Source organism: Trichoderma camerunense (assembly GCF_050948025.1).
Source record: "Trichoderma camerunense strain CBS 138272 chromosome Unknown V8C40scaffold_20, whole genome shotgun sequence".
Taxonomy (NCBI): domain Eukaryota; kingdom Fungi; phylum Ascomycota; class Sordariomycetes; order Hypocreales; family Hypocreaceae; genus Trichoderma; species Trichoderma camerunense.
This window is the reverse complement of record NW_028145350.1, coordinates 323103-335860: the sequence shown is the minus strand read 5'-3', so window position 1 is coordinate 335860 and position 12758 is coordinate 323103. Positions and strand designations below refer to the sequence as shown.

At 46.3% G+C, this 12758-nt stretch overlaps 5 protein-coding genes across 5 annotated transcripts; 1 reads left to right on the top strand and 4 right to left on the bottom strand.

The window, feature by feature from the left end:
- Positions 1–936: 936 nt before the first annotated feature.
- V8C40DRAFT_255259 (class I SAM-dependent methyltransferase) lies at positions 937–3033 on the bottom strand. Its single transcript, XM_083218010.1, has 5 exons — positions 2573–3033; positions 2328–2527; positions 2077–2260; positions 1568–2010; positions 937–1503 (listed from the first exon to the last, which is right to left on the bottom strand). The coding sequence occupies exons 1-5, from the start codon at positions 2622–2624 to the stop codon at positions 1303–1305; spliced, it is 1080 nt and encodes a 359-aa protein (XP_083068917.1). The 5' UTR covers positions 2625–3033; the 3' UTR covers positions 937–1302.
- A 771-nt stretch (positions 3034–3804) lies between these two features.
- V8C40DRAFT_277367 (uncharacterized protein) lies at positions 3805–5433 on the bottom strand (the record flags this gene model as incomplete). The annotated part of the gene is made up of 5 exons (XM_083220956.1): positions 3805–4524; positions 4597–4686; positions 4777–5095; positions 5192–5261; positions 5313–5433. 5 exons carry the CDS (start codon positions 5431–5433, stop codon positions 3805–3807), a joined length of 1320 nt encoding a protein of 439 aa, XP_083068916.1.
- A 968-nt stretch (positions 5434–6401) lies between these two features.
- On the bottom strand, positions 6402–7132 carry V8C40DRAFT_269819 (cupin domain-containing protein; the record flags this gene model as incomplete). The annotated part of the gene is made up of 4 exons (XM_083220129.1): positions 6402–6557; positions 6629–6792; positions 6855–6912; positions 6980–7132. The coding sequence occupies 4 exons, from the start codon at positions 7130–7132 to the stop codon at positions 6402–6404; spliced, it is 531 nt and encodes a 176-aa protein (XP_083068915.1).
- Positions 7133–9057: 1925 nt separating this feature from the next.
- V8C40DRAFT_277366 (uncharacterized protein) lies at positions 9058–10056 on the bottom strand (the record flags this gene model as incomplete). The annotated part of the gene is made up of 2 exons (XM_083220955.1): positions 9058–9728; positions 9777–10056. 2 exons carry the CDS (start codon positions 10054–10056, stop codon positions 9058–9060), a joined length of 951 nt encoding a protein of 316 aa, XP_083068914.1.
- Positions 10057–10306: 250 nt separating this feature from the next.
- On the top strand, positions 10307–12407 carry V8C40DRAFT_255246 (uncharacterized protein). Its single transcript, XM_083218009.1, has 3 exons — positions 10307–10788; positions 10841–11415; positions 11466–12407. Exons 1-3 carry the CDS (start codon positions 10375–10377, stop codon positions 12229–12231), a joined length of 1755 nt encoding a protein of 584 aa, XP_083068913.1. The 5' UTR covers positions 10307–10374; the 3' UTR covers positions 12232–12407.
- Positions 12408–12758: the final 351 nt, after the last annotated feature.

The window sequence follows — 12758 nt, the reverse complement described above, 5'->3', positions numbered from 1 at the left end:
AGCTTGTCAGGGACCTTTGCCAGATTGGTATCCATCGGCTAATGTGCTCTAATCTGGACACACCTTACCTGAAGTTCGGCGGATTTCGGGGCCAGAATGAGTGCAAGTCGCTGATGGTCAAATGGTTTGACGATTGGGCTCAAATGCGAGCCTTTGGGCTACGAGAGCCATTATGCGCCATTTCTTGACCCATTGACTTTCTCTACTTTTTTTTTCTCTATGAAACCGCGCGTTCTATTCTTGGACTAGTCGCTTCATGTCGGTTACACGGAACCTTTTTCGTTTCTGTTTTTTTTTTAATTCACAGTTTGCCGCATCGCGATGGTGGAGTCTTGCATCAACTTTTCTCTTTTATTTGGAGTATCTAGCATTGCGAACTGGCGGCGTAGGATTTGGGATACCCTTTGATTGGTGTATAAGGCTTATTTTTGGCATCTTCTTTTTCCATATTTTCCCACGATTTGAGTTTTTTGGCCTCATTTCTTATTTTTGCCATAGCACCATTGAGATGGAGAAGATCCTCACGGGATAGGTTTTTTAGTTGGATTGTACGAAGAACATTTGTGGGCAGGATATTTACGTGAGAGGAACATATAAAGAGATGGATGGTTACGTCGCAAGGCGATCATAGCGGTTTTAGCTGGTATTTATATGATGGATTTACAGCTTTTATAAGCAATATGATTAAAAATTGAATACTCTATATAATTCTTTGGTTCAAGATTTGAGTGGTCCTTGTGAAGTGTAGATCTGTTGATATACAACTAGTCAAGAGATTTGAAGTTTGAAGCAGTTGTTTTCAAAGCACAGTAGGCTCTAGCTGAATTATGCGTCACGTAGGAACTTTCAGACTTCTCTGACTGGGACACTGGATGAGTGCAGCTTAACAGATCATAACTGGCTGAATCGAGAATTCACATTAATGTTTGATGATTTGTCCTTGCTATAGTAGTGTGGTTGTATAAGATTAGGTAGAGTATTATAATGAGCCAAGAAGGATGTATATTGAAGCCCTCAGATCATTGTTGTGCTACAAGAGGGTACGCATTATCCTTCAACATGATACATAAGTCAAAAAAAGTTCCAAGGAGAGCAAGTTATCTCTCCGCCCTAACGCCCCAGATGTATAAACCCCGTTGAATGTACTTGTACGCGAAATGCTGATATATGTCCACCCAGTCTTTGATGTAAATGTAACGACACAACGCTCGCTCGCTCGCTTTGTAGTAGAATGAGAACTAAACGAAAAAAGTAGAAACGAAAAGAAAAACTAGAAAAGAGATGAATGCGGTGAGAGTGCAATCACTTTTGTGCCCACCAAGAGATAAAGTTGGCATAGCAATGTACCCTTTTATCCCATAGGCCTTTCCGTGCGGATGCGAGATAGACTTCCAGCTCGGTGTCGTCCCATCCTAGCGTTCTGAGAGGTTTCGCGGCAAGGGCGCCGACGAGCTCGTTGATGGCGTCGCGGAAGAGAATTCCTATTTCACGCTGGTGGGGATCCTATGAGGAACCTACGTTAGTCCATATGTTTAAGAAGCACGTCCTTGTCTGAGCGTTACGGTACCTTGGGCCAAGCGCCGAGGGGTGTCTTGATTACTCGGCATTGGATGTTCTTGAAGCCCGCGGCTTTGTATTTATCCTCCAGTTCGTTAATGACATAGGCATTCATGCCGTATCTCGATAGGGCCTGGTGCATCATCATGGCGACTTGCGCCGGTGGGTGGTTTTCGGGCATTGTGCCGTCATCGCATCGAAGAAAGCTGCAGTAATCTGTGATTTCAAGCCAACCACCTTCTTTCAGGTGAGAATAGCTGTTCCTTATCATCTTATCCACGTCTTTCAAGTAGATGCATGAATGACGCAAATGGATCAAGTCGTAGTCGCCGCGATCCATCCACTCATCCTCCACGTCGTCAACTAGGAATCGCACATTCGGGGGGACCATAAGTGGTTGGATCGGGCTGAGGTCGAGGCCGACGATTTCGGCGCTTGGATACATTTTGGCAACTACCTCTGCCTTAGCAAACGATCAAGTACATTGAAGGAAGAAACAGAGCGAGCCGCAAAGCTTACCCGCTACTGGCCAAAGCCCTGTGCCGGTGCAAAGGTCCAGTATTCGTTGTGGATTCGGCGTAATGGGAGAGTTGAACAGCTTGCCGCTGACGAGTTCCATGTGTATCACATGTTTCAAATACTCTCGCTCCTGCTCGATTTCGTCGTTTGGTAGGGGATAGCGGCCGTGGCGATAGTGATGATACTAGCACATTTCTTTTACTCAGCGACATGCTCTTTAACAGACTCAGCAAAGGCATAGAACTACACACCCTTCGTCCTCCCTCCCACTCGTGCTCCCATATGCTACTCCGTACGGTGACAGACTCGGCAGAGTACGTATCACCGCCATCGAATTCGTCGTCGTCGTCATCGCCGTCAGCGTCGTCGCTGTCCGTCGCATCAAGCGGTGGATCCTGTTCCTCGATGTTAGGAGGATCTCCTGACACCATCATGGAGGGCTTTCGAGGCTCTGCAACCTTAGCTTCTGGATCTGAGTCTGTTGCTGGCGCCTTACCAGCACTGGCACTGCGCCGCCGCCGCTCTTCTTCGCGTGTGGTATCTCCCATTATGTGTGTATGTGTGTGTTAACCGGACAGCGTCCTGGTTGTGGTTGTGGTCGTAGTCGGTGACTTGATGTCTCGTCGTCGAACAATGTTGTTATGCTGCGCTATCGAAGAGAGCGACTAATCGGTGTTAATGACAAAGGACCACCTCGATCCGTCCCGCGCCCGATCCGTGGAGATTGAATTATAGGCGACTGGGGGAGATGGAGCATGCTGGAATGGAATGCTGGCGGCAGCTGAACTCAGCCCTTTCCCTTGTGGCTTAAGCGATGGATGGATGGCGATTCAAGGACCGGCGCGATTTTGGGCTTCCATTAAGCGACTTTCGTCTTGTGATGGATTCGAAGCTATGCAGCGATGCTGTTAGCGATAGTCGCCCGGCCAATCCGGTTGAGTTGCGAGAAGGCAGATGGATGGGCTTTGATGCGACAAACATTTGACTGGACAATTGCTCTTGATTCTCCAGTCAGCTGATTGGAGACCCGGGGAGGGAGTCCGGGGCACTTTGGCTATGCGTTCCGGATACTCCACAGCGGCAGGGCATCAGCCAATGAAGAAAAGTAGCCTGTACGATGCCACGGGTATTCTGTACCAAACTTTGCGCTAAAAGTCGACGGACGAGGTTGGCAGGATTGGAATTAGAATCTAGAGATTGGCCTAGCGTGGGCATTAATCGATTAAGGAGATGAGATGGAAGAAAAGGAGACCTACACATTTTGTGGTATGTATATAAGGTACATGTAAAACAAGATGCCAGACGAAAATAGCACCAGGCCGACAAATCAAGATAGATGTCAGACATTAGTAAACCTGGAGACTATTTCTCACCACTAGGATTGCTCACTGACGAGCCAAAATACATGTATTCACCTACCATGTCTATTATCTGCAGCAGTTAGCGGGCGCTGCTTAGACTCGAAACGGGCTCTTGATACTACTCGATTTGTCTAATCTTCGGGGTTCATTCCGTACTGCCTGCTGATACATACGTGGCAGCCTACTAGGTAGTACGAGTAGTAGATACGGAACTACCTACCTTACATATTAATGCACAGGTAACATGGTCATACGAGCTATTCCTCAGCTGGTTCATCTTGCATGTTGCTTTATCCCCATTGAGTAACAAGCTGATTATGGATCAGAGTGATTCACATGGCCAATCTGCTTCACCAGTCTCGTATACTCAAACCGGCATACTCGACTCTTCATCGTGTCCCTTCTTCTCTTTCGTGTATCTTCTCCATATCATTGCCTTTTGAAGCCATGAAGATGGCTGTGACATCTTGCTACTCTTGCCCTGCCTCCACCACAACCAACAAAGTGACAAGAGAACCAACACGAGTGTCAACGGTATCGAAATGTACCATAACAAATAGAATAACGGCGTTGCGCTGACGTCCCATGAGCCTTCTTCGTCTAATTGTTCCGATAGTAGTAGCCCTGATCCCGCGATGGTTGCAACGGTAATCGTGGGCAAGAATATCAGAATCGACGCCGCGATGAGCTTCATCGAAACTGGACCCTGTATCGCTGCTGCGGACTGTTGTTGCGATACCAAGTTTGATGCCAAAGCAGTAGCGGCTTTGATTCGTTTCTGAAAGTGGGAGAGCCGTAGCTGTGTTGAGCGAAAGAGTGTGCGTCGATACTCGAGGCACTCTTTCAGCTGTAAGTCAACAAGAGACTGTCGATTACTGCTGTTACTCGAAGGGGATGACGGTTTCTCATGAGAGGTTGTTGAAGGAATGCTAATACTGGCGTTCATAAGAATGCCCTCACTGATCATTAATGCAGACTCAAGTGCTCTTGAAGCCTCTTCCGCATGCCTCGCAAACGAGTATAGTTCTTCATGTTGTGTTCTTGGACTTGAGATCACGCACTCAGAGCCTGCGAGCTGGATGATGGACTGTTTTGCGAGGTTAACATCGTTCGTCTACCGTCTGAGTATGAGATACAAAATGTGAAAGAGAGCACGCACCTTTTCCAACAGCTCAAATTCCTCCTCAATTTTCCGTGCCGTATCATCAACTTCTTCGTGTAGCCCTTCTAGGGCAGCATCGAACAATATCTGGGGATTGGTGGCGACATCAGTCCATCCCCGGCTCTTCATCAAATCATACATCCTTCTTTTCACTCTTGGCCCTGCATCAAAACACACCAGAGTTGCACTGGTATCGGCTGAAGCTTGAAGAAAAAAGGCCGACCCTCTTTCTGGGTACTTATCAGCTGTTGTAGAGTTCTCAGTTGCATCATCTTCTCCATCACGCGACTCGTCATCAGTTTGAGCAGATGCAGCCGATATGTACGAAAATCGGAACCAGGAACTGAACCCATTGTTCTCGTCACTTCTCCGACTGAAGCTATGGTTTATAGACCGCACCCTCTCCGCGGTAAAGTCATGGGGTATGCCGAATTTGTGAAAAAGCTCCACCATCAGCCCTTTTGTTTCTCGTCGTGGTACATCTGAGGGTACAAAACTTGGGAAATAGATCAATATGGGCTTCTCTGCTTTTAATTGGATCGGCAGATTTATTCGTTACAGCGAACTTGACAGGTTCACCAAGTAGACTTACACGATTCTGAGCTGCGGCCTGCCATTGAGACGACGTACGGTGTTCTGGACGTACTCGCGCAGTTGCCCATCTGAAATCTTGTTAGACTCCTCTTTAACAGATATGAAGGTCTTGATTTTACCTTCTGATATTTCCCAGACTTCCAAGCTCCAGGGCTTTTCGATTATGCTTTGAGACTCGCATGCAGCCTTCTCAGTGAAGTCTCTGTACAATATCTCTTGCGATCGTTTGGTCCAGGACATGGTTCAACCGGCTTTCGAGTAATAACTTTGAGAATCTGTGCTTTTAATTAAGTTTCCACCCACTACTAAGGTTGTTAGATGAGATTCAGCAGCTGAGCATGAGCAAGAGATATGAGCCCCAACTCTATTAAATTGGGCGAACCGCATCCTTATTATGACCATATCAGTTTCGACAAATTCATCAAACCAACTTTCGGTGTGGTTGCACCCACATCTTGGCATCAAAAAAAAAGCACCGGTTTACGGAGTAATGCTGTCCTTCTCAGAGCATCGACCACTCTATCCTTGCCACATTGCCATACCAGCACATAATGAAGTCGTTTAGCGCAACCCCCTTGCATCACAAGTACGGTCTCGATCCTATCCGAACATTCACCCCAACCGCTCCCATAAAAAAGAAAAGAAAAGAATAGCACATAACCCAGATACCGCGTATGGACCGAACTCCTTACCAGCTGCATGGCCACGGTGTCATCCCTTGCCAAGCCCAGCTGGGGGTCAACGACTCTCTATTGCGAGCGCGTCGTTGCGCACGGCTCAACGCAGCGGCTGGGATGGAACGCTGTGAGTGGACCACGATGGAAAGATGCGAACTTGAAGCTTGTCGTGTTACCGGTAGCTCTTGGAGCTAATCCTTTGATCGCGCGCTTGGCGTGGTCAGATGAAGCTTTCAGCTGGGAGAATCCGCCCCCAACAGCGATCTAATTGCGGAGTAATTGATCCAGTCAAGGGAGCGTTGAGCTGCGATGACGGCACATTTCGGGTTGTCCTGGGCGAGCTAAATATAGAGTATTCAGCGCGATGGATACGGGTAGAGAATTAATCGTGGACTTATTCGAAATGTAGCAGACATGTTCACGACCGTTGTACCAAGATTGCTGGGGTACATGTACATATCAAGCAATAGCATATGCCAAAGACAATCCACCACGAAGACGCTACCCCAGGTGTCTTCCGTGTACATACAGCTATAGCTTGGCTTTCAGCTTAGTGTTCCACAAAGATACCAATGGCCCTTGCTTCCCATATACCGGGTCAGCTTGCGGCGTAGCAACTGCTCCAATTGTCTGGGCGAAGGCAGCTGGCGGACGTTTGCCCATCTCATTCGTCCACTTCGGGCATTCCTATGTAGCGTTTGTCAGCGTATACTCACTGAAGAAGAGGGATTCTGATAAGTGATATCCTAAGTACTGACCTTCGGATATACCCCAATGTAGCGATAGTCATCGGAACTCCTCAGAGAGGAGTGAGCGGTACCGGCTGGAAGAACAATTACGTCGCCAGTATTTACGTCAACTTGAATGCCGCCTCCGTCATTGATCCTCCCGAGGAGGAGAGTTGAGTGGCCTTGGAAGATGCCTTCTGAGAGTAAGTAGCTGATATTTTGCCATAAAGACTTGATGGAGTGTAGATGAACATACCGTAGCATTCATGTGTATTGGGATGGAAATGTGGCTCTCCGATATGGCCCCAGGTTCCCTCGTATCACAACCCACTGTGAGTCTGCGTACCAAGTAAATGAAAGAATTTCATTAAAAAAGCATACCCTCTTTTCCCAGCCAGTTCTTGTCAAAAACTGCGTCGTCGTCTCTTCTGTTTGTGGCTGAGGTAACACATTCCTGTAGTGAATTACCGGTAGCCGACTATTGGGCGCATCACTTGTCGGGCCAAGAACATAGCATTCAACAGATAAGGACATTGCAATAAGGCTAACTTTACACCTCTATATCGCGAAACGATTTAGTTCCGTCCCCGACTGTAAAAAAGTGTTCAAGACAAAGTACGCAGCAATTCAGAAGCTTAGGTTAACATACCTGTACGTTCTTAGCTAAACGTTTCGGGAAGAGGGGCACGGCAGGGCGGGCATTCCCCAAATAAGACGGGCGACAGATCCAAAGTCAACTTGGAGGTCAGCAAATGCCGTGCTCTATTGACAACATGAGTATCATGATCAAGGTGTCTTGAGAAGTGGTTTTGAATAACAGTTAGTTATGTAATAAATACAACACGACCGGAAGTACTATAACAACGAGGTTCAAGATTCATCTAACTACCTACTAAGTAAACGAATAGGATATTTGTCGTCAAATCCCCTGTTTTCTTCAATCTCACCCCCCTTCTATCCTGGTATTAGCCTCCCGATGCAGGTGAGTTTGCTCTTGAATTCGGGCGTGCTTCTTCGGCGGCCTTCTTCTCAGCAGCCGCCTTAGCAGCGCTCCCTGCCCTCATGGCAGCCTCTAGACGGATACGAGTTGTCTCTATGGCCCGAGCGCGGTCTTCGTCTTCTCTCCTCCTCCGCTCTTCATCGGCCTTAATTTCTGCTTGAAAAATTTCCTCTGCCCGAGCCATAGCTTCAGCATACTGTCGCCTTTTATCCTCTTCTACCTTCCTCTCGGCCTCGATTCTTTCACGAGCCATACGATCAGCTTCCAATCGGGCTCGCTCAATCTCCTTCTTAATTTCCTCCTCCTGCAGACTCATTTCCTCCCTCTTCCTCACCAGGGTATCCTCGGCATCTTTGCGGATTTTCTCCTCCAGCTCTCGCTGTTCTACCGCTTCTTTAACCCACTGCTGCATTCTCATTTCCCCCATCTTCCCCACCAGGGCATCTTCGGTATCCTTGCGGATTTTCTCCTCTAGCTCTCGCTGTTTTGCCGCTTCTTTAACCCTCTGCTGCTCAGATTTATATTCAACAAGCCCTTCTTCAGAATCAGGCAACGGCGACGGAGTGGGTTCTTTCAGAGCCGGAGTTTTAATAGTCATGTCGGGATCTTCTTTCGGCAATGGTTGCATAATCTGCGATGCGAAAGGATCAGCTTCTCGAATAGCCTGCTAACGGGTACAAAAACGTACTTCTTCAAAGGAAACGCTGCTGCTCAAAGGTATCAACATTGGATTTGTAGACGCTCTAGTTTGAATGCTCTTTGAATGATCAATAATCTTTGCATCTTGTTCATGTAGTGAAGCGTCGCGGTCTTGTTTCTCATCAGTTTTTGGTAAATCTTCGTCATCTGTCAATCTCCCGTCTAACCATCCTTCCCCAGGTGGTTGTGGATCTTCCTGTACCACCAATTCCGATAAGTCAGAAGTAGTAGAGCCGAAGCTATTGATAGAGCTCCGTCCGCCTTCAGTACCATCTTCTGTTGCACGGGGGACCGCGAAAATTGCAAGCTGCTCTAGATGTGCTGCCACATGTCTTTTGAATCGATCGGTGCGAACTAGTATAGTTTGACTTTTGATCTCTTGGGATTTCAATTTTTCTTTGGCTTGAAGGGCCACAGACCAATCGTTGCAGAACGGGCAACTCTGGGCGTCGAAGCTTATCGGGGGTTTCCTTCCAGCGCCTTCCATGATTTGCAACTGGCGTTCGGGAAATTGGCCATGTGAATTCAAAATGTGTAGCCTTAGATTCTCCCTCTTTCGGAAAAGTTCATTTTCACATAGTGGACACACATATTGCGACCTATGACAATCAAGCTCATGTTGAAACCACGAGTTTCGGTCCTGGAAAGCTAACGAATCGCATTCCTCTCCTCCGACTGTGCAGGAGTAAGGTTTGAGGTCATGGAAAGCGTGCAAACTAAGGCATATTAGATATTATCTGAGTATTTTATTTAAAAAAAATCACACGTACCGCCATGAACGCTCTCCCTTTATAGATCTCAGAGTGAAACATATAGGGCATTCAAATGCCTCACCATCTTTTGAGAGATCTTGGAGACGAGGCAGTGCCAGTGTCGATAGCACATCCGTTGTAGTGGATGTTGACAAGATGGAAACCACGTCATCTTCATAATCATCAACGGCGAAGTTCCGCACGGCCTGCATTTCTTCAAGCTTCAGAGTGGTTGCTTTGCTGGACTGTATCATGGTTGTAGCGTTTTCAGCTTCGATGTCCTCGTCATCTAAAGCGAGGCGAGCCCGGTGATCTCTGCAATACTTGATAAATTGCCGACGCCTAGCAATGGCCTTACCTAGACGCTCGGCGAGCCAAGATTGTTCTTCTGTTTTGAGTTTTGGATACTTCTCTCTGACATGATCAACGTCAAAAGTATGAGGAAACCCAAATTTTGAAGAGTAAATGGCCCGCTCAAAGCGGTTGTTGGTGTTCGTTTTCCTTATGAGCACGGCAATTCGAAAAAGAGTTTTCAGTGACTCAGATATCAGGTCGATATTCATGCGAATCTCTTCAGATAGTCCTTTTTCTGGATCATCAGGCTCATCAAAATATTCCATATTCATGTCGTCCTCCATTATGTCGTGGCTCGTCTGTCTCTCTTGAACAAGGGTGGTCACTGATGGGATGTTAGATATATGGCTTAGAAGGGCTATATCAGACATACTATCATCAATGGCTTCTAAGAGATAGTCAAGCTGCCGATGAATCTGAATTCGAATTTCTGGAGCTTCTGTGAGCCGGTACTCTAGTGATAACTTAGATGTAGGTCCTCTCAAAGCTCCGAGATTCCCAGCCCATAGGGCGAATCTTTCTAGAGCGTCCGTGATTTCGCTGGAGGAAATGAGGTTTGGTACGTCATTGTCCTCTAAATAATTGATGAGGTTAACCAAGAATTTCTGTACTTTTCGACTCTTTTGCGACAGAGTCTGCGTTTGTTCTGTCATCATCACTCTCTGTCGGTACTTGCGTATAGTTTTGAGGACACGACGGCCGATCCAGATTTTATTACAAGATCTTCATGTCAGTACTACAGAAAGCAAAGAATGACAAATAAATTGCGAAGGTTACCTGACTTGACAAAATGCTATACGGTCACGATACCTGTGCTCCCTGTGATTGGACACGGGAGTGTATGCAGCCCAATACCCCGCTTGAGGCGACACCTACAATTTCTCAGCCTCCTCATTTATATTTATTCGTCACACGATTTCTCACTGACTTCTACTGACAGCCATTATCCGTTCCCTCGATACTCCTCGGCAATGTCTGGGTTTCAGGCCATTGGCATCGTCCTTGGGGTGTTTCCTCTCGCTATAACTGCCCTTGAGAATCATCAAAAGGTGGCTACTCGGCTTAGGTTGTTCTCCAAGATGAAACTTGAGTACAGAAAATGCAGTAATGAGCTGGAACTTCAGCAATTAACATTTATGAGGCATCTGAAGCAACTCTTACTGCCGTTAGTTGTTGACAATGTGAAAGTCCAGGAGCTTATTGATAAGCCAGCAGGAGAGGCATGGAGAGATGCGTCAATGGTGAAACTCCTTGAGAAACGACTTGGAGACTCGTATGAACTATACCAAGAATACATCATCGGTATGAATTATGTGATGGACAAAATATGCAATGAACTTGCCTTGGATGACGAATTTGTCCAGTCGAAACTTTTGGACACTTCTGTAAGTTTCTTTAGTACCTTTAAAAAATAGCCGAGATTAAAGCTTTCCCTAGAAGAAACGCCCGGCAACTATATCAAGAATTAAATCCGCCTTTGGCAAAGACGATTTATCATTCCAGTTATTTAGAATTAAATTCAGCAATGGCGAATCCGTTCGCAGCAAGCTTTTTGCAGAGCTGCAGGCCTATAACGATAAACTCGATAAACTTCTCGATTCAAGTGACAAAGTATCCGCTCTCGAAGAACGGAAAGCTTCCCGACACCAAGAAAGAGTCATTGATAGTGCTATTTGTAGCTTCTGGGTTCAAGCAACTAAGCTATTCAAAGCACTCGCTGCAGCGTGGAAATGCCATTGCACAGAACATCGCACCGTATTACCACTTCAACACAGAGCGGCAAAGAGTGTAGAGTTTGAGCTCCTCTTTCTTAAGTCTCTGCCTTCATATTGGGAAGTAAGAACAGCCAAGATATCGAAAGTGGAAATTGCCGTCGGAGAACCATGTTTTGCAACGGGTACTATAAAGGTCGTTGAAACATTGCCTCTACGCCAGCCAAACCATCGTTCTAACCACCCGACCAAATCGGCAATGAAAAGCAAAGTTTCTACTACACAGACGGAATTATTGAAGTAAGTATGAACAATGAACCTCAACAAGCTCAGCTATTGATGAAATACAGACCACCACCATCCATTATCATTACCGATGTTGTAATGAATCAGGGACCAGGTCCTCATCAAGTAATATCCAATTTGTGCAGCGATCTAGATCAGTCCGATGGATCCTGTTGCGGCTATCTACCGACGGATGAACTAGACTGCCGATATTTCGTTTACACTGTTTCATCTCAGCGCAAAAACTCCATCGCATCCATTTCACTCGACCATATCCTTGGAGGGAATGTATCCCCTCCACCAACACGGCGGCAACGCTACGCAATATCACTCTCTTTGGCATCCTCATTCCTCCAACTCCTTGAAACGCCCTGGTTAACCTCCTCTTTCCGCAGGGAGGACATTACGTTTTTCAGCGATCCTACTGATACGAGAAATTTTCTCCTTGATCAACCCCATATCGCACGCGGGCTTGATGCAAGCTCGTTTACAGATAGACCAACTACAAGCCTAGCACAAGCTCTAGATCAATTTGGAATTCTATTACTTGAATTATGCTTTGGAAAACTATTGGCTGATCAACCTTTAAGAAAAGCGTGGCATACAGGGGAGACTGAGGAGGAACGAGCTAGATTTGATGCTATGGCTGCGAGAGATTGGCAGTGTGAGGTAATTGAGGAGGCTGGTCCAGATTATTCAGAAGCCGTTGCATGGTGCCTTGGTGGCAATCGAAGTGCACCACCCGAAAGATGGAGGCAGAACATGCTGAGAAATGTAGTGATGCCACTACAGCGTTGCCAGGAGTATTTTGTAAACAGTAGAATGGTATGAGTGTACGAAGGGCTGCAATCGATTATCCTATCTTTCTCTTCAACGTTCTTCAGATCATAGAACTGTTCTCAAAGGGGCGACCCAACTATTCCTAGAAGTGTTGCGGCCATTCGATAGTTGGATGTTGCTTACACATTGAATTTGGATTAGAGACTCAAATATACTGGGCTGTGAGGGTAGTAATGGTAAATCTTTCTTTTACTCCGCATATTGATTAGACTTCGCGAAACTGTATAGATTGGCGTAAGATAGTGATATAACAACATGTAGTAGCTGGATGGGGAAATAGAGCTTAGTTATACCAATCCCCCTCGCCTGGATACTGCATTCATCCAGATCATTTCACTGCATTTAATGTCGATTCTCCAGTATAGAGAAGGCTTCAAAGTCTTAAAGCCCCATGAGAAGGATAAATGTTGGAAAAGGAATGTCTCTGCTTGTTTCAGGAAATGTACTTATATGCAATAGTAGTTTGCTTTCTTGAACAAGTAGACGTACACCACCCAAGCTAAGCAGGGGGTGATTCA